General features: G+C 39.0%; 1 protein-coding gene across 10 annotated transcripts in view; it reads left to right on the forward strand.

The window, feature by feature from the left end:
• The window catches only part of GHR (growth hormone receptor), a 299,293-nt gene that overhangs the window by 191,437 nt on the left and 81,752 nt on the right, over positions 1-26,104 (forward strand). For 9 of the 10 annotated variants that reach the window (XM_030814020.1, XM_004088210.3, XM_004088209.3 and 6 more), the window contains one exon: positions 14,876-14,941. The exons of the other annotated variant lie outside the window; for it this stretch is intronic. In XM_030814020.1, coding sequence (XP_030669880.1) covers positions 14,876-14,941 — 66 coding nt within the window. The remainder of the gene's footprint in view (positions 1-14,875; positions 14,942-26,104) is intronic. 10 annotated transcript variants of the gene reach the window in all.

Raw genomic sequence — 26,104 nt, forward strand, 5'->3', positions numbered from 1 at the left:
AGCGTAACTATGCTTTGTTCCCTCCAGAAGTAAAATGTGAAGTTTCTTCCCATTGGAAGTCTATTTATTGTTAATTTCAGATGTTGGGACACCGTTTTCATCCAGATGTTAGAGAACAGAAAGAAGCCTTTTTTAAAAGTGTAACTTTCATTATTCATCTAGGTTTTTTTCAGGGTCCTTGAGAAATGCTAAGATTATGCCTTGTGTTTGAGAAGTAGAAAAGGAAAAAGGGAGGAAAACCACCTAGAGAAGTGCTTCTCAAACTTTAAGGCACACATGAATCATCTGGGGACCTTGCAGATTCTGATTCTGAAGGTCAGAGGCGGGGCCTGACATCCTGCATTTCTAATGAGCTTCCGGGGGTTGCTGATGCTGCTGGCCCACAGACCGTACTACTTTGAGTAGCAAGATTTATAGGCCATAGAGGACATTTTTTTTTCCTTTTTTTTTGCATGGAGCACAGATAACTGCTCTACTCTAGGTTACAATTCCAAGGAAATAATGACTAAAGAAAAATACTGCTGTTTCAACACTTCTGAGTCATTTAGTAGTAATGGAAGGTTAATGTTAGCAATTTAACATTTCAAATGTGGTGGGAGTATTTATTGATGTATTAATTTGCATTTTGTTCCTGCCAAATCATTTTACTCTGTTGGCTCCAGGGAGTTTGAAAGTCTGGGACAGAATTTTTCTTCCTAGGTTTGTTTACATATTGTGGAAAAGAAGTGAGCATCTTTGGAGTTAAGGAAAGTTAAGACCCAAGGAGAAGAAAGAAAAAGACTATGAAAGCTTTTTAAAATGTTTATCCCTGTGTAAGATCTCCAAGGCCCCTCCCTTGACCCAGTAGTAGCAAATGGAGCCACAGTGATGGCTGAAATTGAATATCCCACTAACTTGGTAAAAGTTGGGCAGGCTCACAGTCAGACTTAAATCATTTTAGAGAAGTACAATAATGTGGCATTCCTTGCACCCTGGTGATATGCAGAAAATACATACCTGCTTCCGACGAAATTTAAACATGGACTGTTAACAAGAATGTACCCTTAAAGTTTTGTAAACTCTACAGCAAAGGGAAAAAAAACTGCTACAGAAAAAATAAGGATTTTTTTTTCTAGCTTTACCAGTGACCTATACTTTCATTTCTTCATGTTACTAATTACAGAAACTTTCAGCAGAAATGTATCACTCTTGGGCATCAGTTAGTTCTAAACATTTTAGCCCTTAGGAGCCTCTGGTGACATCTGTTCTGTTGTCAGTTTTGCTCCCTGACTAGATTGTAACTTCTAAGCTCAAGAATCATGTCTTCAGCTACTTTTCTTTAGTCCTAACTTAACCAAGAGCTAGGCATTTAGGAAATGCTCATATAAATGCATTGACAAATGATTCTGTATAATTAGCTCTTCATCACAATATTTTTCATCATCAAGAAATAGATTTAAAGGAGATATTTTCAAACAGTACGGATGTATCATCCCCTTACTTTTATGTATGTGTCTGGTTGTGAATAGTCAGCACGTATTATGGTTAAACTCAAGAAACAAGGGAGGTTATTTTCTAAGTCTGCATCATAGCGGTAGAAATTTGAAAAAAAAAAAAAAAACATAGAATTAACTGAGTTGTAATCAAGAAAATTATGTGACTATAAATTGTAATATTTCTAAAATATACCCACATATGCCAATCTATTGTAAGAAAATGTTCGCAGAGGGAAAACGATGGAAATTCTTAGAAGCTTTAGATAGATTCTAATGATTGGAAATAAGTATTACAAATGGTCCACATTTTAATGTGACTTCTAGAATTTTTTGGAAGTCATAGTATCCTTTCACACTCTTATGCTGCTTGCTTACAACATACACTTTGGTCACGTTTTTCTGTTAGGAAATATACTAATGATCTGTGATCATATTTACCACTTGGGGATCTTGGTGGCCATGATAAGGAATTTGGACCTTACTCTGATTACATGGGAAGCCACTAGAGAATTTTAGCCAGTGAGGTAGAATGGTCTTACTTATGCCTTAAAAAGGTTAATTGTTTTGGTAGTTAATTGAAGGAAGGCAAAAGTGGAAGTAGGAAGACTAGTTAGGAAACTATTTGATTGTTCGGGAAAAAGGTGCTGGACGCGTGGGCTATAATAATAGCAAAGGAGATGGAGAGAAGTGAATGGATTGAGATGGAACTGAAAGAACTTGTTGATGGTTAAATGAGTTGGAAGGAGTTAGAGAAAGTGAAGTGACAAAGATGACTCAGAAGTGTTTGGCTTAAGTACCTGAGTGGATGGTAAAACAATTTTCAGAGATAGAGAAGAATTTAGGAAGAACAGTTTTTTTCAGACATTACTCGAGAGTTCTGTGTTAGGATTGAGATACCTATTAGATACCAACTGAAGATGCTGAAGAGGCTGAGTAGAGTCTGAAGTTCAATGGAGAGGCTCAGACTAAGACAGAAATTTGGAACCATCAATGTGTAGGTTTAAGGCCATGAGACTCTATGAGATTCTCTTTGCAGGGGAAAAAAAAAAAGCTAGAATATTGGAGGGAAGAGTTTTGTGACAGGCCAATATTTATGGGTCAGGCAGAGGAAAAGAAGCCAGTAAAGGACACCAAGAAAGAACAGTCGGTGGCCTAGAAGGGACACCAAGTGGATCAGGCATCCTCAAAGCTAAGCAAAGAGCATATTTTTAAAAGACAGTAATGTACTGGGTCAAATGCATCTGAGAAGTTAAGTAATATAAGAAATAAGAAGGGACTATTGAATTTGATAAGAACAGGTTTAGTGGAATGGAAGGATTAGAAGTAAAACCAAAGTAGATTGAGAAGAGGAGAAATTAGGAAGTAGAGACAGCCATTCAGACAAGGACTTAAAAGATCCAGGAATGGAAAGGAAATTCCTGGGAGCACAACCCCTAAGAAGCCGAAAATGGTGTATGCTTTCCATGTAGGTTTTCAATTCTTTTTTGGTGGTGTTCTTTAGAAAGAGAAATGTCTGTTGGGATTATTGTTTGAAATGGTGTTAGTGGCCCAACCATTTCTGGCTTCTATAGATCCCCTTTTTGTACATGCTCATTCCCTTAAAAAAAAAAAAAAAAAAAAAAGAAGAAGAAGAAGAAGACTAGATTTTCTAATTTAGGGCAAGGGGCTAATAGCAAACCAAGCTCATTTGTAATCTAAATGGTCACACATTGTTTTGGTTGCTCTTCAGTGGCACTAGCTGCTGCTAGGAAGTTCATTTTACACACACACAAAGACACACACACAGACACACAGACACACACACACACACACACACAGCATTTGCTGCAGATCCTAAACTTGAATCCCTGGATCTTCCTTACATCATTTACCCAGAGGTATCTTTGTTAACCTTCTTAACTTACATCCACCAGAAAGTAGAACAAGGCAGAAGTTGTGTGGGAGTTCTGTTCCTCCCCATTTCCCCCCTCACCTCCTGGCCTCAGCACAATAAATACTGTGTTCAGAACTTGGCTAACTGCTTCTTTTCCCACATTCGATCAGGGAATACTTAAAGCCATACAGTGTCCCTGTTCTGCCAAAAAGCATATGGGGCAGGTTGCCCCTTCAGGCTGACACAAAGACACACTGTGCAAGACATCTATGGCCAGTGGAGTGGCCGTGTATGGGTTATCAATGAGGCTTTTGACTTTTTTCTTTATGTCATATTGTCATCACATTAAACAGAATTCAAACAAGGAAACAAAATTTATATTCTAGACTTTTAAGGCATTGCCTGCCCTATAGCTATGAAACTTTTCTTTTTCATACCTGGTATAATTTTCCATTTTAAATGATGTTGTGTGATTTGATTACCTTTTTGACTCTCATTTAGTTGTCCATTTTAAAAATTTTAACTGAAGTTAGATTTAGATTTAAAGTTCAATACCCATAAAGGATACTTCTCAATAGAGCCAAGAACTTCAGAAGGCACAACAAAGAAAGGTCAAAGTTGAAAAAACTAAGCATCAGGTAGGTACTTTACTGCCCAGGGACATGTCTAGGTAGACTGTCACCATATCCATCTACATTGGCTTTCTAGTAGAGCTTCCATTTTCTCCTGCAAAATAGTTTCTGGAACCACTTCCATGTTGGCCAAAAGAGAGTGTCAACAATTCCTTTCCAAAATTGGCCTTTAGAAAGTGAATCTAAAATGTCTGATTCAAGTATGTGAGGGGAGCTGCATCCAAGTTTTCATTTTTACTACATACAAAAGTAACAGATAAATCCGTAAAATGTATACATTTTTCTGCTAAGACTGCTAATTAATTTAAAAAGAGGTTGTTAGAATAAAAGGTCAGAGAGTAAACATATTACAGGTATTTATTGAGAGCCTGCTGTGTGCAGAGTTGGAAAAGATAAAATGAGGTTGCTCCTTTCAACAGACTTACAATCTAATTGAGGGAGCAACAGCATAAACATATGCAAAGCAAATAATGCCAGATACAGCATAATTAACTATCAGATGAGTGACATATATAATAAATACCATTAATTCACAGGCAATCATAATCAGAAGCACTTAACTTACTATGTGCCAGGCATTCTGCTCAGTACTTCACATACATTATTTCATTTTTTTGAAATATTATTTCTACTTTATAGGTGGGAATTGCCTCTGATCTTCCCCCTATTCTAGAGAAAGCAAGGATAATGGTATAAGGTAGACAAAGACCCAAGCAGACATGTTGGTCTGGGGCAAAGGTCCATTTAAGGGAATGGAGAGACATGAACCCTGGGGCCAGCATTAGTCTGTTTACAACCATATCCCAGTGCCTAGTATAGTGCCTTGCACATAATAGGTGCTCAATAATATGTCTTGAAGAAACAAATGGCCCTCTGGTCTGTGCCTGTAACCCAGATCAAGTACCATGGAATAAAGTTAATTAGTGACTTAAAGCCACATACCACATAGCTTAAGGACCCATCCCCAAGACCTCCCAGTTCCCAACTATGACAGTAAAGGATTGCAGTGGAAAAGATACATCATAAGGGGAACAGCAATAGCAATTCCAGCTCACTGGGGTCTATTTCATGGAATCTGACATGGTGAACAGTTCATAAGTTTATTTCCAGGCTGCAAGACCCTGCAACATCTGGCCTCTTGCACCTCCACAACCTCAAATCCTTCTGTTCTTCTCTCATTCTCTCTACTCCTGCCACACATACCTCCCTTCTACTCCTCAAACCCATTTCAGGGCCTATATATTCTTGCTTCATATTGCCTGGAATGTTCTTTCACAAAACATCTGTGTGGCTCATTACCATACCTTCAGATCTATAAGAGCCACTCTCCCCACATCTTCCCAGCTGCCTGGCATTATAATACACATCTATTTCCTTATGTGTTCATCCACATACACACTAGAACATGGGTCCAGGAAGGCAGAATTCCATCTGCTGTTTTTGCCATTGAATCCCCAGCAACTAGGACAGTGCCTGGCACATTGTAAGTACTCACACACAGCAACTCTAACTCAGGATTACTTTTTCTAGCTCTGAAATACCTACTTCCAAGAGAACGAAATTTATTCAAGAAATGTTGGGTGGAAATTGAAGAGTGAGCTTGGAAACGAGAGACAGAGTGGCAGGAGCCCAGACCAACGTGTTTATGAAAGATGCCTTTGCCCATAGAGGGAAAAATACACCTTAAAACCTCTGCCAAAGTATATGCTTTCTTAGGACACCTCTGACATGCTGAATGGCACCTGGTCTGAACAAGAAGATCTACGAATTTGCCAAAACAACTAATTCCTGTGACTTAAGACTCACTACTACCAGTATCAGCCTAGTAAACAAGTACCAAGCAACAAGCACCACGTATGTCAGTATCCAAAGACAAACATGCTGCTGCATGCAAAACCAGACAAATGCATTCATGCAGGTGACAGCGAGTGGAAGAAATTAATCTTATTTTTATTATTTTTTCCCTTATCAAACACTAGCAAAGGACTAGATGTCATAAACCTAGTTAAAATATGTTGACTTTGCCTCAAATTTGAGTATTCGTGGTTCCAAAAGGACACTTGTTATAGCATCTGATAATGTACTTTAGAATCTTCTTTTGTGCAAATTAAGACTTCAGAGAACTCAAAATATATGGTAAATTCAAAGTAATATTATAAGTAAAATCATAATGCCGCACAACATTTTTTGAAAGTTAAATATTTAGTAATTTTACAAATATGTATTGAGCACTCCCTATATTTAAGGAATTGTGCTAATGCTGTGATGGATCAAAAGGAGAATGAGCCATGATCCTTACCTTCAGACTTCAAGCTTATTATTCATTGGGCAGTTAGATAACTAACATATCAGACATGGAATAATAAGTGCCATTGTCCAGATATTAAAAACAAAATTGGTGTTGTAGAAGCACAAAGAATGTAGAGATGGATCCCAAATGGGAGAAAGAAAAAGTGCTTCCTAAAGAAGACACTTAGATTGACCTTGAAAGGTGGATGGTTTTACACAGGATTAGAAGGTAGGAATTCTTCATTTGTTGGACTTGCTAATTTTTTTTGGTGTAAATATTCTCACTGTGGCTGATTTAAAGTTGATAACGTGATGCGACTGAACACAGAATTGGGAAGAGAAGGTGGCTCCAGCACACTACCTATGAGTCACCAGCTGAGCTCCAGACTTAATTAAATCAACCTCTTCACTACTATTTTGAATGAGTGAATTCACAAGTCTTAAAAAGATCTATGATAACATTCTAAGGGAAGAGGTAGTCACTTCTGTCGTTCTGCCTTACATCTCCATCTAACCTTCTAATATTCTCTTTGAATATCCTTCCAATTTCAGTCATATACTCCCGGCTGGCCTACCTAGGATTGATCTTGGCCCAGAGCCAAAATGTGATTCTATTTATTCCTTTTAGCATTGCTGTGATTAATCTGAGCTCCTGTTATCCCATGGCATAGCAAACTCTCTTACTGATTATGGCCCGGTGTTGACACCTCTGCTGTTCTCCATAATGAAAAGCAGCTTTTGGGGTGGCTAGCTGGGCAGAGTGTTTCGCTGCTATTGTAACAGTGGGAAGGAAAAGCTGGAGGAATTACTGGGAAGATACAGGCCAGCTGAGAGACAGCATTCATATTGCCTGCTCCTTTCAGTATTCTTTGTGAAAACACCACCACCAATGTATTCCCTGGATGTCACTACTGCACCTTTAACTGGCCTTATTACGCTAGGGACTGCATTTGAAAAGCCAGACTCTAGTATCTGTCTGTAATTGCAAGCGGATGTCTCAGCACATGCACAAGCTTATGTCAGGAGGATGTTTATGAAAAACTCACCAAGCAGAACACTGCTAGACAGGAAATAATATGTGAAGCTTGAAGTTGTTAGGAAACTTCCACATTTGTCCCTCTAAGCCAGAGATAGGACCTGTGAGAAAAGAAGGTCTTTATCATTGCGCATTGATTCTTGTTGAAGCCCTGCTATTCTCAAAATACATTAACAGCAAAATGTGGCTGCTGCAGATTTATTTGAACATGTGCTTTTTTTAATGATACTGGTTTATCTTCCAAATTTGTTATCTATTATTTTACTATAAAGCATTAAAAAGTGTTTGAAACCACCAGCACCATTTCACGGTTCCTGTTTTATTTGTTTAAATTCTCTAGCTCATGTAATATGCTGTATGATTTACTGTTTAAGTATAGAGGAAATACACTCCCTCTTGGAGATGTGGGGAGGTAATACTGTCTCTTGGAAGGGCTCAGAGATTTCCTGTTTAGATTACACAGGCTTCTTTAGAGCTGCCAAGAGTCATAACATGTACGAGATAACACACTTTGGTTCAGGAGAAACTATGGATGGGAATGTAACTAATTCACTGAGCCACAAAACATATTCCAGCTTAGAACTGTCACTGCACTCAGGCCTGGTGGACTTGGTATGCCAAGGGGTAGCTATGACCAAAAAGAGGATTGCAGCCTGAGGACCCACTGAGTAGTATCCAACCACAGAGCAAAAGGAAGGGGCCTGGCTGCTAAGGACATCACACATCTCACCTGGTTCTTTGAGACTTGATCCCTGAAGGTTATTTCTGCCCAAAGCCTTAGCAACCTGGCTTCATCACTATAACTTTGTGATGCTTGTGACATTGAGATAAATCAATCAGCATGTACTTTATCAAGTGCCTCCTCATGAGTACCAATTGTGGCACATGGTGGGGAAACCCTAGAGGCAGAGCCCTGCAGAGGATATGGTGATTCTGACCAGAGCAAGAAGGTATAGTGAAAAGTTTCCTAAACATATTTTGTGTCTTGTCATAAGAATCAGCTGGCAGGGAGGGGTGTGGAAGGGCAAGGTAAGCATACGCATTCCCAGAGCCTTTCCAAAATGTAGAGTGACCAGGGACTTAGAGATTCAGACTCTATCAATCTGGGGCAGGGCCCTAGACTTGGTATATTTAATAACTGCTGTGTGAGGCCCTTTACATGCATTACCTCCTGTAATTGTATAGAACGGTTGCTGTATATGGTACTATGTTTACTTGTGTTTGCACTGTCTATTCAGGGTGTTTCTAAATGCCATTGCTACACAACTGGTGAATTATGATTCCTGCCAGAACGTCGATTCTCCTACTCTCGCTCCCTTAATGACACACTAGAGAACTGGGATTGGCTGCATTTAGTCTCAGGCTGAATCATTGCCATAAGTAGATTTCCATCCCCTACTCCACCAACACATTTGCCAAACACCCTTAAAGAACAGAACCCGCTGCCTACATACAGCCTGCACCGGGAGGGCCTAAATAGTCTAGCTGGGTTTATGACAACATCCCTTCTTCACATCAGCAAAACCCTAAGTGCACAAAGTCTAATGTAAACACATTGTCAAGTTCTCCATAGGAAAAGACATGCCCCTGCTGTCAAGGTAGTGACTAGCAATAATAACAATGACAAAAACAGTAACAATGATAAGCATATATAACATTTACTTATCACTAATTGTATTGTAGACGAAATGATTTGCATGTACTAACTGATTTAAACCTTATATATATATAGATACCTTTACTCTCTCAATTTTAAACACAGAGAAACCAAGGCCCAGATATGTGTTTCTGTTGAGAAGTTGAGTACGAGGTTGAGTGTAAGTAGGGAAAGTTCAATTGCAGTCAGTTCTGGTCTTGGTAAGTACACTGTGAGGTGCCCCACCTCCAAGCATAGCAAACTAGTAGTTCCCCAGTGTTTGCAGAATCAAAATTAAGTTCTTTGGCTAGGTTCTCCCTGATGTGCCCTTGCTTCTTCCCTAATTCAACACATCCTCAGCTCCACCCATGCACTCCCAACACATCACAGCTCTTTACATGCCCAGGCTGTGTCTTCTGCACCTTTGTACCTTCTGCACCTTTGTTTCCTTGGCCCCAACTGCCCTTTCTTTTCTTCCACATTACCCTTTATCCCAAATTTAGCACCTGTCTCAAGGAGTCACCTTCCCAAGGAAGTTTGTCCAAATTTGTTAACAGATATTCCATTGTTCCTCCAATGCTTGACCACTCTTTCTTTATAGATCCCTGCCTAGAAAAATGTGGGCTCACTGAGGCCAGGGGGCTGCAGCTAGTTTATTTTATAACCCGGCATTTAAAAGTGCCTACTTGTTGATTTGTTGGGAATAGTTAATAAATGGAGTCCTTGCAGATCATAACCAAGACCACAGTTCGTAATGGTTTCATTAACTTTGTTACTATTTGATGTGATTCTCTGCTCATGGTCTTCCTTTACTTGTTTTTCGCTTACTGCTCAGCACCTCTAGACATTAGGTACATGGCTCTGACGCTAATTAAAATTGATGACTGAGAATGACACTTCCATTTGCTAAGCCAGCGCAGTTTTGTTCATCGTGCTTTACTTTTTAACCAGCACCCTCTCAGCAGTAGCATAAATCTGTAGTCTTTCCATGAGGGTACCATTTGTTCCTTTTATGTCTCGATTCATTACATATTTTCAGGAGTGTTAGCTGACTAAGACTTTTTGCTTTGTGAAAATGTCACCAAATGCACGATGAAGGCAAAGTCACCAGATGTCTGTTTGCAAAAAAATAAATAAATGCTGGTTTGTGAAGACTCAAGGCTGGCCAGGGCTCCCCAAGCATTTCCAGGCCTGAGCTTTGGCTCTGCACTCTCCTTAGGGTCTCATAACTGACCCCCACATTCCATTTCTGCCATCGTGGAAAAATTTGTCAACTTTACTGCTGGTGTTAGGCCTGGAAATTGTCATCCATTAGTTTTCTCAGATTCAAGCTGAAAATTGAGACAAACTTCCTACGTAATTTTGACCAAAATAACACATACGTTTATGTGCTATCCCATGATTAACATATTTTTAAAACCACTTTATGGAGATATGGTTGGCATACAAAAATCTGTGCATATTTAATGTATACAGCTTCATGAATCTGGAGATAAGTATACATCCATGAAATTATTACTGCATGTATGCAATAAACCTATCACCTACAAAAATTTCCTTTCACTTTCTTTGTTATTATTTTGATTAACTTAATTTTTTTCTTCCTTTGAACCATCAAAACCTTCTCAAGTAATACATAGTTGTCAGTTATACAAACTTACTGAAGCTTGACCAAAGCTCCTCTTTTAGTGCTCATCTTAGAGAAAGAAGTAATGAAACAAAGTGTTCTCTGATTTGTAGCAAAGATCTGTGATGGTGGTGGGAATGGTTCTAGAAAACAATGGTAATAATAAAAACTTAGAGTATCAAAGCAGCAAGTAGATTTGAAGGAATTGTTACCATGCAATTTTGCTTTCCGGCCACTTTAAAATCAAGGTGTAGTACTTTATTTACTTTAGGAAAATGTTTGCTTTTTGTCGTAATTCCTTATTGCATATGAGAGTAAATGATCTATAGATGAAGATAATAGTAAAATTTAGAGTGAGAATAAAAAAGAAACACTTTCACAGCTGAAAGTCTGCTTCCCAGTTAGCTAACTGGGAGGAGTTACTGAAAAAGTACATTGAAAAGCGGCTCAGGGGCAGATGAATTGGACTCACCAGGCTCTGACATTCGGAGAGATGGGAATGAGTCAGCTCACTGTCCAGTACCTCTTTATCTTCTTTCCCTTTCTTGTTTTATATCAGAAATAGATTTCTTGGCATTGTTACTGTGGGTTTCTATTAAGGACTGAAACAAAAGTATTAATAATCTGAGAGTATGTAAAAAAAATTCATTTTCTCCTACTATACTCTCATAACACAGAATGTTTTAGTGACCAGAGATCACCAAAATGTGTGTGGTGTCGACGAAAAGAGTCAAACTCTGTAAAATATTTGAAGAGATTTTTTCTGAGCCAAATGTGAGTGACCATGGCCTGTGACACAGCCGTCAGGAGGTCCTGAGAACATGTGCCCAAGGTGGTCAGGGTACAGCTTGGTTTTATATATTTTAGGGAGGCATAAGACATCAATCAAATACATTTAAGAAACACATTGGTTGGGTTCAGAAAGGCAGGACAACTCAAATGGGGGGCTTCCAGGCCATAGGTAAATTTAAACATTTTCTGGTTGACAATTAGTTGAGTTTGTCTGAAGACCTGGGATTAATGGAAAGGACTATTCAGGTTAAGATATGTTTCTTATTGGACCTAAAACTGTGCCTGGCTCTTAGTTGATTACTGCCTGGATCTGGGAAGGAAGGAAGGAAAACAAAGGGGGAAGGGGATTCTCTACAGAATGTGGATTTTTCCCATAAGAGGCTTTGTAGGGCAATTTCAAGGCATGGCAAGGAAATATACTTTGGGGTTAATATTTTTTCCTTGTCTCATAATGTTATGCCAGAGTCAGATTGAAAAGCAAGTCACAATATACAGGGTCAAATAAAACCCATCTGATGAGAACCCATGGTTTGTAGGGCATGACTCCCTAGAACCCTTAGGTAGGAATTTGGGCAAGATAAAAAATCGGAACTTAGTCCTCGGCGGGAATCTCTCCCTACACAAATTCTCCAACAGATTCTTCAGTGGGACACCAATTGGGTGTTCTCTAATTCAATTCAATTCTGACAATCTATCTATCTACCTGATAACCACAGGTTTAGGGCTCTTTCCAACAATACTGCCCCCCACTTCAGACGCTGACTGCAAGTCATAGGTTGTTACCTATACTTCTAGCCAATCAGCTGTAAATTGGGGTTCCCACAATCTCCCCCTCAGGTTTGATAATTTGAGACAGCTTGCTTGCATTTACCAGTTTATTAGAAAGGATATTACAAAGGACACAGATGAAGAGATGGATAGGGTAAGGTATGTGGGTTGGAGTTGCAGAGTTTCCATGACCTCTCTGAGTGCAGCATCTTCATGTGTTCAGCTATCCAGAATCTCTCGGATTAAGACATTGGCCACTGGTGATCAAATTAACCTTTAGCCCCTCTCCCCTTCCCAGAGGTTGGAGAGTGGGGCTGAAGTGTCTCAACCTCTAATCAACTCTTGGTCTTTCCTGTGACCATCCCCCATACTGAGGCTCTCCAGGAGCCCCCAGGCATCAGTCAACTCATTAGCATACGAAAGACACTTATCACTACAGAGATTTGAAGGATTTTAGGAACTGTGTCAAGAAACGGAGACAGGGTCAAATATGTACTTCACAATATCACCAGTAGTTTCACTGGCAGGTAAAACTCAATATTTACTGTGGGCCTGAGCCATGCTGACCCTCTAAGAATAACTTAGAGGTAACGTGATCAGATATGGGGAATTCTGGAGAAACACCTTTCACCACCAAGCCCAGACAAGAGATGCATACTTTTTCAGCTGGGATGCTTACAAAGCAACCCACTGTAATACTTCAAGGTAGAGTGACACTACATTCACCATTTTTCATTTTTTCCTTTTTATGCCACCTACTACTAATGTCAATCAAATTACAACTGTGTTTATAATGGATGAATTATGGACCATCTCACATCATAAAGTTCTGTTTCTCTCATGTTGAGCTTTTCACCTCCCTTCATTCCCTCCCTACTTCCAGGATCATTCACATGTTTATTTCTAAAAATAAACTTTTTTTACTGAACTTTTTTTCAAACTGTTTAAAAAGAATTTATATTTCTCCTCATTCTTACAAATAAGATTCAAGTTTAAACTCAAATAATGTAGGAAATCTTTTTTAAAAAATTGTCCCCTACTGTGTCTAGGCTTGAGACCAAAGGTAATTAAGACCAGGTTTTCATTTGCTGTGATTTTTAAGAGTTTTTTATAGAAGTTAGGTGCAATTTTAATTTTTAAAGGGGGGATTATTATGAGAGGAGAAATCATACTTTATCATTTGAAAATGATGCCATAACAGGTGTTAGCAGAAAAATCAAACTGTAAAATATTTTAAAGAGATTTATTCTGAGCCAATATAAGTGACTGTGGCCCCATTGAAATGAGCGAGTTCCCTGATCCCTCTCACAGAGCTTGCGACAGGGGTGTGGCTCACCTGTTCAGTTGCCCCACTGCTCAAACTCCTAGGGGGAGAATACAGACGGTCAGGTGCAGAGGCTGGGGCAAGTGCCTTGGCCCCTTAGCCCCGAGGTAGTGTCTAGGGGTGGGGTGCCTGCAACCCCAGTGTTACAAAGTTCTTTCAGCTTTGCAGTCCACAGACAGCTTGAGCGTTAACCAGCTCAGTGGACCCTCTGCCTTATAGCAAGGGCAGAGGGACAGTGTGACAGCTTTCTGTATGCCAAGCTCTTGCCCAGTGTCCTAGAAAAATCAGATCATACAGGGGCTCGAAGGACGAGTGCAAGGTTTTATTGAGTAGTGGAGGCGGCTCTCAGCAAGATGGATGGGGAGTGGGAAGTGGGGATGGAGTGGGAAGGTGAACTTCCTCTGAAGTCGGGCAGCGCAGTGGCTGGACTCTTCTCCAACCTCCCCCAGCCAAGCTCCTCTCAGCGTCCAGATGTTCCTCTTCTCTCTCTCTCTCTGCCGCATCATTTCACCATCTGTCTGCTGGTCAGCTGGCTTGCTGGTGTGCCGGTCTGTTGGTCTGCTGGTCTGCTTCTGGAACCTCGAGTTCAGAGTTTATATGAGTGCAGGATAGGGGGTGTTTTGGGCCAAAAGGCAGCTTTTTGGACATGAAAATGGAAATGCCTGTTCCCATTTAGGGCTGCAGGTCTTCAGGCGTGAGGGTGGGGCCTTTGCCCAGGAACTACCCTCTTCTACCCAGTGTTTCCCTGTCTCCTGTCCATATCACCAGTATACACAGTCTCCAGGAGTCCTGAGAAAGTGCACCCAAGGCCGTCAGATTCAGTTTGGTTCTGTATGTTTCAGGGAGGCAGGAATTACAGGTAAAGACATAAATCAGTACATGGAAGGTATACATTGGTTCACCCTGAAAAGGCAGGATGTCTTGAAGTGGGGACTTGCAGGTCATAGTTTGGTTCAGAGATTCTTTAATCTGCAGTTGGTTAAAGGAACAAAACTTTGTACAAAAGCTGAGAGTTAGCAAAAAGAAATATTTAAATTAAGATAAGGATGCTATGTCAGAGTCAGCCACAAAATGACCTGTTTAGCAAGATTAATGGCCTACAGGTGTGACTTAACACTTGCCTTGCATGGACTAAGGTCTTGTTTATAATTTAGTATCTTATTGCCCAAAGAGTCTATTCTGTCAGTCTTATTATCTCTATTTTAACATTAATGCTAGTCACTTGTGCCTAAACTCCAAAGGGGAGGTATATCCAACCTGCCTTCCCGTTGTGGCCAGGAACCTTTCTCTGGAGTCCCCTTGGCCAAGAAGGGGTCCATTCAGTTGGTTTGGAAAGCTGAGGATTTTATTTTTAGTTTACATGGGGACATATCAGATTGTTTTGACAGGGATGACTAATGGTTTTCTTCTCTTTCTGTTTCAGCCACAGCAGCTATCCTTAGCAGAGAATCCTGGAGTCTGCAAAGTGTTAATCCAGGCCTAAAGACAAGTAAGAATTTCAGTCCTTTTTCTTCCTTCAATGATATTTTCCATGTTTTAGTGTAATTAAGCTACTATCCTTTCTCTATTTTATTTGGGATGTTAGTAACTGGAATAGTGACTGAGTTGAAATTTTATAGGCAAGCAAAACATTTTTTAAGGATTTATTTTTTAACTTCGGATATAGTTTGGATGTTTGTCCCTTCCAAAGCTCATGTAATCCCCAATGTTGGAAGTGGAGACTGGGAGGAGATGCTTGGGTCATGTGGGCAGATTCCTCATGAATGGTTTAGCACCCTCCTCTTTGTGCTGTCCTCACCATAGTGAGTGAGTTCTCATAAGATCTGGTTGTTTAAAAGTGTGTGGCACCTCCCCCTTCAATCTCTTGCTCCCACTCTCGCCCTGTGAAACACCTGCTCTGCTTCACCATGATTGTAGGCTTGCTGAGGCTTTCACCAGAAGCAGATGCTAATACAGCCTGCAGAACTGTGAGCCATTTAAATCACTTTTCTTTATAAATTACCCAGCCTCAGGTACTTTTTTATAGCAATGGAAACAAACTAATACAACTTCTCTGCAAGGCTGATTTTTTCTATTTTTGCTTATGCTTGGAGGTTAAGTAAGGCCAAATTAATGAAGGAGGAAAAAAGAGGAAATGATAAATCATGGATCAACAATTATTTATTGAATTTAGGAAACTGACTCTTTTTATAAATTCTTTTTAAAATTATTATCATTATTATCTTGAAGTATTTATCTAAGGATTACACTGGTAGAAAGTTAAACTTTTCTCTCCAACCAAATTGCCTGGAGCTTCAAAATTATGCCTTCTTGTAAGCTCTTTCTTACCCTTAAAATGACTTTTACACATTCCCCCCTGGTCTTTTGACAATCTCCTCTTCAACCACAAGACAGAACCCCAACATCAGCTCTGTGGGGAAGCTTCTCCAAATTCTCTAGGCCTGAACAATTTTCTGCCTTCTCTGCTTCCGTGGAACTTTGTCCTTTACTACATGATAGCGTTTACCTCCTGATATTTTAGTGTGTGTGTTAGCCCTGCATATAGAACTCACCAGATTGTGTGGACTACATGAATGAATTACTTCTATTGAACTTTAAGGCAAAGCCTAAATTTTATGCTTCTTCTAAATCCCTTATATCTCCCGAAAAAAATTCTGATCCAGAGTAGTAGGTACTTGTTTAATTAAATTTTAGGGATGGATATTTTTCATCAGTGGAAGTATATGCTAGAGTCCATATTATGCAATAAGGGAAGGGAAGACAGTGTACCTAAATCACTTAAGATACTGCTATTCTTGTTGTTATTCTGGAGTCATGAAATCATAATTTGAATTTTATGACTAAATTGCAGAATTAATTTCCAATGTGAGATTTTAACATTATTTCCTTGGAGGTGACCAAAAATGAGAGTTGGTAGTGTTTTTAACAACTGTCATTCAATTATCAGTTGTGCCAGACCACAAATCCTTTATAGCCCTCCTGTTTAAGAAGGATCTGACATGTTAAGCTGCTCCCTAATTAACTCAAAGGTTGTAAAAGAAGTGGCTCTTTGGTTCTGTTTGGGTTTCCCAGCCAGTATATTCCAAAGCCTTCCATCACTCAACAGATGAGTGATGTGCTTTATATTCTGTAAGGAAATGAGAAGTAATCGGTTGAAATGAGAAGTAATCGGTTGAAATGGTACATGCTTCACATTGAAACCATCCTCCTGACACAAACACAATACTTTGCCCTCCACTGTCCCCCAAAGTGGCAGTAGGATTTCTCTAAGTAATTTTCTTTATTAGGTCACAGGGTCTAAGAAGCATAAACATTGTGCCTTGTTGAAATATAACCTCTAGGTATGGAGGATGTGTTGAACAACTTCCTACCAGTCATTTGGCATATGTTGATTTCCTGTCTTCATGATACGTAAGATGACTAGCTAATTTCATTCATATGTGGTAAATCACATAGATACTGACTTCCCCTATCTTTCCAGCTTTTCCTTATCAAAAGTCACCTGCTCTCTGTCCCAGGAACGACTGGCTAAAGTAACCTATATCAGTGTCTGTAACAGTGAGCACCTATCATAGTGCACATGCTTGAACATATCATTACCTTTATCATCACGAGCCTCACATCCAGATGTGACAGACTCAAGTGCTCACATCACCTCACTCTGTCACTGTATACGCTGTTACCATGTCACAAATATTTAACAGTCTGCTGTGTACTCAACCTTTAGCTGTGTGCCCTGAGGGAGACAGAGTAAGATACTGCCCTGACATCAAGGAGCTCACATTCTCCCTAAAGAGATAATTTCACATGAAAAGTTAGTGTTTAACATGAAAAGTTAGTGTTTAACATGAAATGTCCTGAGAATATACAATTATAATTTACACGTTTCCTATGTGTACTTTTCTAAGTTCTCAGATTCAAAACAAAACCCCATGGAAGAAAAAATGAAATAAAAACCCTGTCAGGACAAATCCTAGCCAGAACTGACCAAACATGAAAAATAAATGCCACTGCCCTCTCCAAGTCACCTTTACTTTATACTTGGGTCTAAGAAGCCCAAACATTGTGCCTTGTTGAAATATAACCTCTAGGTATGGAGGATGTGTTGAACAACTTCCTACCAGTCAGTGCAGTGCAGTGACCATTTAGCAGCATCTCCCTCCTCTCTCCTTCCACCCCCTGCGCCATCTCTCCTTCCTTGCGTCTATCTTCCCCTGCCAACAATAATTTTCTTACATTCTAAGTAAATATCTTTAGTGCTGTCCCTACTACCTAAACATTAAACTTCAAACCTTTCCCAAGACACTGAACACCCACCCCTGCTTGTAAGTTCAGGCTACTTACCATTCCCCAGGCACCCTGTGTTTTCCCACCTCTGGTACACTGCTCATGTCATCGAATCTGTCTTCCTCCCACCTTGCCCTGGATTCTGTAAATATAAATCAGTCCTGCCCACCTTTAAGTTCAGTCAAAACCTGATACTCATGGCCTGAAGCAATCCCTCCCTTCTCCATGCTGCTCTATGAGAGAGGTCATGATATTTCAGTAGCTCTGGAGAGACACATATGGTCAAACCAGACCAGCTAAAATTAACCCATACGATGCACAACCTAAAGAATCACCTCTTGCTGTAACCTCTTTCTTCTCTTGCTCACCAAAAATTATCTGTCCCATTTGCTAAGTAAGCCCTTAGGGCTTTGCTGTGCTGGCAAAAAGGCCTTAATCCATGTGAATGTGCATTTTTGTGTTAGTGAGCACATGCTAACATGCCTTCCACAGATTAGTTTCTTAAGAAACATTTTCTGGGGAAAAAAAAGACCTATTTTGGGTTAGTAACCTCAAAAGGACCTTTCAGTTCACATACGTGGGTAGCAGCATACTCCACTTATGCAAAGGTCAGCCCAGGGTAAATATGAGCAAAAACACATACTTAGGATAAGAAGAATGTTGAGGGAGTTTACAGTTTAAAGAGATATCCAGACAACTTTTTTATATTTTAAAGAAGTGATGCTATAATTTTACTACAAAGAAAACTTCTTTTTGTTTCTGGGGAGAAGAATAAAAAGAGTTACAATCTCCTAGAGAAAAGCAAAACATTTTTAGTATTCCCAAATAAGACAGGCACCTCAGCTAGGGTACTGTGGTTGCATGTTCTTTGTGCTTTTTCAATAATTTTATTTCTCTGTCATGATTATTTATTGGCAGAAGATTTGTTGGGCCAAATATATAAGACTTTCTTAAACACATATAGAGAAAAAAAATTAGATGATTGCACATCTTTCTGAGGGAGATTTTTCCCGTTTTTAAAAGTCATTGCTTTTCACTGAATTTGTCATGTATTCCTATAAAAGTGTAAATTTTGTGATTGATAGCATTTTTGCCTCAAAATAAAATGAATATCCAACTGGAGCAAGTTTTATTGACTGCCTATTGGAGCATAAATTAGTCTAAGGTTTCATGAAAATAGACATTTGAACATGAGTATTAATGGCTGAGATCAGAGGCAAGTTTTGAAAGGATTCCAAAATATTATCATATTAGATAGGCAAGCAAATGAATTGCTTGAATGCTAGAAGTTCACAAACATTCAAACAATTGTGAGTTACACTAACTTCAATAAAAACTTTTGCAGGACAAAAATTTAATATAGTAAACTTCATCTTGCTTGTCCAGGTCCGTATACATTCTTAGCTGGACTCTTGTCCTAGCTTCCTAATTTTTCTTCCTACCTCCTATTTTTCCTTATTCCAAGCCACCATACTCTCTTCTTGATTAATTCTTCCTGCCTACCTCTGATTCATCGATTCATCTGCCCAATCATCTATAGTAGCTCCAAACTTTTTTCTAAATTATGAATAAACTTATCTCCCTGGCATTCAGAAAATTCAACAGCATTCATCTTACACACTTTTCTAGCCTTATCTCCCTTTTCTCCTGTGTACTCCTATGTTTATATTCCCTGCATTCTTGCTTCATTATATCCGTTTACATTGACCCTTTTACCAGTAATTTCCTCTTATTTCCTCTCAGTCTGAAAGAGTCCTTCATAGATTTTGTCCTATGAGCCATATTTCAAATATAACTTTATCCACAAAGCTTTGCCCAGTTCCCCCAAGAGGATGCTGCTTCTGCTTTAGAATTGTAGGCTTTTTTTCCTCTCTCGCAAGGAGAGAGAGTGTAGCACCGTGGTTTAAGTACTCAGCCTCTGGAGTAAGCTTTAGTTTAAGACCCAGTTCTACTTCTCACTTCCTGTATGAGCTTCTCTAAATTTCATAACCTCTGTGTCCTTTTTTTTTTTCAATCTCTAAAATAAAGATGCTAATAGTACCTACCTCATAAGATTGTTGTGAGAATTAGAAGTGTTGATATATTTAAAGTAGTTAGAACAGTATCTGGCCCTATAGTAAGCTTACGTGGTATTTATTGTATTCTCTTATGGCTCTTATTTTATTCCAATGTGTATTAAATTGAACCATATGAAATTGCCCATGTCAACTCTATATTGGACCCTAAAATCATTATGTCATTTGGTTCAACCAAATGTAGTGCTTTTTGCACCCCCCCTTAATAAATTGAACTATCTCTAAAGATAGGGACAATATCTTATACATCATTGTATCCTACAGTACCTGCTACATACTTGACACATGCTGAGTATTTCATGGATGGTTATTGAATTTTGCACACACACACACACACACACACACAAACACACACACACACAGCAAAAAACAAACAGAAGCCAAGCCCTCCCCAATATCTTAAGTACTCTTTGGCTACCAGGGAGTTTCCTTCACGCTGTTCAGTAGTCATTTATGAAAGGAGAGTAATAAAGATATAGAGGAGGAGAATTTTATCTTGTCTATTGCTGAGTATAAATACTATGCCTTTCCCAAAAGCCTTCCACAGAACCTTTCCTTCAGTTCGGGGACCTAGTGTCATGGGTTGGTCTTGGATAACTTTTGCAGGACATTATCAGTTCAACTGCCAAGGGAATCATAAATAGTCCTACTCCTGCCTGCAGCCCACCACTGCCTCTCTGCTTTCATTCTTTTTTATCAGATATTTTCAACATCAAGAACTTATTAGCTGATAATGCGACTAAATTAAGTATAACATAAGGGAAATGTGTCCTGGCAGGGATGGTATCTTAGAGTGAATGTACAGTCTTTATTGGTTACCAAAAGAAAAAAAAAAAAAAACCTTGAGCTTTGGACAAACAGTAGAGAGCAGAATTGATACTGGGTTCTGACACGGAAGCTGACATTAAATTATTGACAGTCTACTTGTTTATAAACATTCAATAAACAATTTAGTAAGGAAACATAGATTCTTGCAATCCCTTTTAAGGAAACAGTGTTTATGTTGGCTCTCTCTTGTACCCAACCTAGTGCTCAGCCTTTCCTGACTCACATAAGCACTAATCTCCAGATAACACCAAGCATCCTAGGTTTGATATTTATCCCCCTTCCTTGTTCTCTGAAGTAAGAGGAAGGCAGGTAAAATTATGCACTTTATGTAAGAAGAAATGGAGGTACAGAGAAAACAGCTTAAGTCTCTTAACAGCCCGAGAGAGTGAAGAAGATATTGCCAATGCAATGAGTTGTAACTGTCCCTAGGTAAGTAAAATATTAATTAAAGCATACAACTATATTAATAATTCAAACAACATTCTTTACTTATATGGACTTTGCAGTGACTTTTTTCCAGCCTGAAATACTCAGATGATGACTGCCATTAGTTTCACACATGTTAGTGCTTTATTATATACTGCTTTGTTTTCACACAAAATTGTTGGGAGATAAGAATTTTTTGTAAGAAATATTGGGTCTTAACTTTTTTATCTCCCTTCAACTTCAAGCAATTTTCTGAGCAATGATAAGTGGTAAGTAGATATTTACCACTTAGTTTACAAGAGACCTGTTTCTGTCTGTGCATTGGCTTAGGCACTGTTAATGAAACCTTTGGAATGCAGGTCCCTTCTGGTTGTAAACATGTACTGAGGTCTTCTATTTCTTTTGGAACTCAAACAGTAAGAAAATAGTCAGAAATCTGTTTGTGGGCATAGGTCTCTAAAAGCCTTAATCTTAGAAGTGAGTAAAAAAAAATTTTTAGGCCAGACGCGGTGGCTCATGCCTGTAATCCCAGCACTTTGGGAGGCCAAGGCGGGCAGATCACAAGGTCAGGAGATCGAGACCATCCTGGCTAACACAGTGAAATCCCGTCTCTACTAAAAATACAAAAAATTAGCCAGGCGTGGTGGCGGGTGCCTGTAGTCCCAGCTACTTGGGAGGCTGAGGCAGGAGAATGGCGTGAACCCGGGAGGCGGAGCTTGCAGTGAGCCGAGATCTTGCCACTGCACTCCAGCCTGTGCAACAGAGCGAGACACCATCTCAAAAAAAAAAAAAAAAATTTTAGAGCCTAAGAAGGATGATTAAGCATCTTAACTTAAATTTTCAGTATGCCTGTGTACACTCTATGTACTGACTTCTAGCATGGTTTCTTTGCCAAAGCATAACACACATTTTTTAAAGGGATAATTCAAAACAAACATTCTTTCACCCTGGGTGACCCCAATCGGTGGTGAACACTTTTTAGTAACTCTTGAAAGTTAAAGCATCCAACGGTTGGTTGTGACCTTTTTGGTTGTCACCTTCGAGTTCTTCTAGCTTGTAGCCCACTGATTTGCTGCTTGGTTCCACAGCTTCAAAACCAACTCTAATCACTGCTCCCGAGAGAGCCCTAGCTTCTGCACACGGGAGCCTCTCACCAGGAAAGGATACCTGAAGTCCAGAAAGGCCCTTTGTTCACACTGGCTCCTCCTAGTGGGGAACAGTTTTTTTAAATAATGTACATTTATGCCCTGGGAAAACTTATTAGTTAGATGTAACCAGACTTTAATACAACTTAACCTACACACTGAGAAAGCAGACATTTACAAAAAGATTTATGGCTTTGACAAAGCGTTGAAGTGTAGTTACCATTAAATAGTACTTCAAGTAATTGTGTGTCTCGTGGCAAATACATGCAATATAAGGTAATATATATTTAAACCAAAAATAACAAGAGGTGATCATTTGCTAAATAAAGAACTTATTACTTAGGAAAAAATGTTACACAGCTTTCAAAGGACTTTTAAAAATATAATGTTATCTATAGGAAATTCTTTTGTATATAATTCACAGTATCTGGTACAAGGTAAGCTACCTCTGTGTTTTTTTTCTTTAGGTCAACAAATATTTAAACCAAGGGTTGGCAAACTGACCCTCAGACCCGATGCTTGTTTCTGTAAATAAAGTTTTATTGGACCACAGCCTTGCCTGTTTGTTTCAGATTGTGGCTACTTTGAGGCTACAGTGGCAGAGTTGAGTAGCTAAGACACAGAGCATAGGTCCACAAACCTAAAATATTTACTCTCCGGCCCTCTAAAAAAGAGTATGCTAAACCATTCTAAACAGAAAAGCAATTAATTCTTTTTTTTCAACTCTTATTTTAGATTTAGGCGGTACACGTGCAGGTTTGTTACATGGATCAATTGCATGTCTCTGAGGTTTGGTGTACAAATAATCCCCTTACCCAGGTATTGAGCATATTACTTGATGTTTTTCAACTCACACCCCCCTCCCAATCTTTCCCACTCTAGTAGTCCCGTGTCCACTGTTGCCATCTTTATACCCATGTTTATCCAGTGTTTAGCTCCTGCTTATAAGTAAGAACATATAGTATTTCGTTTTCTGTTCCTACGTTAATTCACTTATGATGAGGACTTCCACACGCATCCATGTTGCTGCAAAGGACATGATTTTGTTCTTTTTTATGGCTGCATAGCTTTTCATGGTATACATGTACCACATTTTCTTTATCCAGTCCACCATCAATGCGCATCTAGGTTGATTTTCTGTTTTTGCTATTATGAATAGTCCTGTGATGAATATATGCGTGCATGTGTCCTTTCTGTAAAATGATTTAATTTTCTTTGGGTATATACCCAGTTATGGGATTGCTAAGTTAAATGGTAGTTCTGTTCTAATTTCCTTGAGAAATCTCCACACTGTTTTCCACAGTGGCTGAACTAATTTACATTCCCACCAGCAGCTATAATATGGTTGTTTGTTTGTTTGTTTGTTTGAGAAGGAGTCTCGCTTTGTCGCCTGGGATGGAGTGCAGTGGTGCGATTTCGGCTCACTGCAACCTCCGCCTCCCAGGTTCAAGCAATTTGCCTGCCTCAGCCTCCTGAGTAGCTGGGATTACAGACGTGCACCACCATGCCCGGCAAATTTTTTTTATTTTTAGTAGAGACGGGATTTCACTGTGTTGGTCAGGCTGGTCTCGAACTCCTGACCTCGTGATCTGCCCCCCCCCCTCAGCGTCCCAAATACTATACCTCCCCTCAGTATAATATGGTATTTTAAGGAACTAATCAAGTTTGTACTGGTTACCATCTTTCAGTCTCCTGTTATCTTCAATTTTACAATTGGCATTAATGACAATACAGTATTCACTTTATAAATTTGCGTCATAGTAAACTCTTCTGAAATAAATTACAGTCATGCATCACTTAACAGTGGGGATAGGTTCTAAGAAATGCATACTTAGGTAATTTCATCATTGTGTAAACATGAAGTGTACTTACACAAACCTGGATGGTACAGTCTGCTGCACACCAGCCTTTATGATATAGTCTATTGTTCCTAGGCTACAAACCTATACAGCATGTTACTGTACTGAATATTCTCAGCAATTGTAACACAATGGTAAGTATTTATGTATCTAAACATAGAAAAGGTACAATAAAAATATGGTATTGTAATCTTATGGGACGACTATCACATATGCAGTCTGTCGTTGACCAAAACAACATTATACAGCACAAGACTATAGTTGAAAATTTTAAAATACATATGTGGGTTGCACTGTATTTCTGTTTGCAGCATTGATATATACATTTAATGGTTTGTATGTTTGTGCTTGCATTCATAAACATTAAACTGTTACAGGGAGCATATTTGCTTGTGTAAAAAAAATTTTTATTTCTAATGACGTATAAAATTATTATGGTTATGTTTAAAGAGGCTTGAAGAGGTATTATGTTTATTTGAAGAGGCAACGGAAACATCACCTTTGTCATTGACCAAAACATCATTGTGTGGCTCATGACTGTAATAGTGTAAAGTAAGGATTAAATGTATCGGCTAATCAATGTGGACATATCATTCAGTATTATTAAAGATACTCCATCCAATGAAGCCTGAACACCTGTAAATGCTTGGTGATGGATGGAAAGGGAATTATTTGCAGCTGGACTGTCTGAGATATGTCATCGTTATTGCATAATATTTATTTAATGAAGGATCAATGCACCATACAGCTCCAGTTTGAGAGCACATTTGACATTGTAGTTTGTAGATCTTTTATAAACTGACTGCTATCATTGAATTTTTGCTGAAGAATAAAGACAAAAGATGCTCTCTTTAGGAAATTGTGCACTTTAAAGACTCATAAACCCAAAACCTCACAGAATCATAATAGATGTATTTTCAGAGACAATTTCTGAGTCCTTGACATATTCTCAAATGTCATTCATGTCTTCACTGCCGCAGGTTATCTTTTTATTTTTATCTGTCATGGAAAAGCAGCCTTTTTCTTTTTTTATCTCTTACTATGCCTTAATAAATAGAATTTAAAACCCCGAATTTGAATTATTGTGAAGGCCAATATTTGTAGCAAATCCATCTATGCTCTATGTTGTCAGCACATACGGTTTTGTGCACCTGCTACCATGAAATTCTGCCAGGGTTATCCTCAGAGAAATGGAGAGACACCTGATGCCATCCTTACTCTGACAGAAATTGTTCTTTCTGTGAATTCCAAAAACTTTTGAAGTTATGCATCTCTTGCATTGAACTTCAGTGGCTTGTGTACACATAGTATCTTCCTTTCTAGATTGTAAGTTCTTTGAGAGCAGGGACTGAGTCTTTCTCATCTTTATATGCTCTGCCTCTCCACTCTTGGTTTAGCCAGAGCCTTACAAAAAGTAGAAGCTTAAATAATGTTTATTAGATGAATATCATACTAAGTACCAGAAATTACCTGAGAGCAATTGAAGGGAAGTGTGGAGGGAGAGGTGTCAGCATAGATTTCATAGTGTTTGAGTTTGGCATCCTTTTCCTCAACACGAATACTAACACAGATAAGTAACCTAACTGCCTTCTCAAATCTGAGAGCAGTAGATGCATTTTCTCTTTTGGGACTTTTCTGTCTCATGTGGGAAAAGCAAACAAGAAGGTCCTGCAAAACTCTTGTAGGTATTTATTCTTATCAGTGGTTGTGGCAAACTCTCTTACTGGTTTCAGTTGGTCCCACAGGCTATGTGATGAGGACTTTAGGGTTTGCGGAGCTGGGAACCATGAGTTGTCTCTTATGTGTGTCCTAACATACTGCTTATACCCCACAAGCTTCAATTTATCCATCTCAAAATGGAGATACTAAAATCTATCTCAAAGGGTCATTGTGAGGAGTGAGTAGGAACGTAGAAAGGTTCCTAGCACAAAGTAGATATGGAAGATATGGAATAAGATGTTAGGCATTTTATTATTTTTACTGCTGCTGCTGCTCTTACTACTACTGCTATTATTATTACTACTCCTGGAAC

Source organism: Nomascus leucogenys, chromosome 6 (assembly GCF_006542625.1).
Source record: "Nomascus leucogenys isolate Asia chromosome 6, Asia_NLE_v1, whole genome shotgun sequence".
NCBI lineage: Eukaryota > Metazoa > Chordata > Mammalia > Primates > Hylobatidae > Nomascus > Nomascus leucogenys.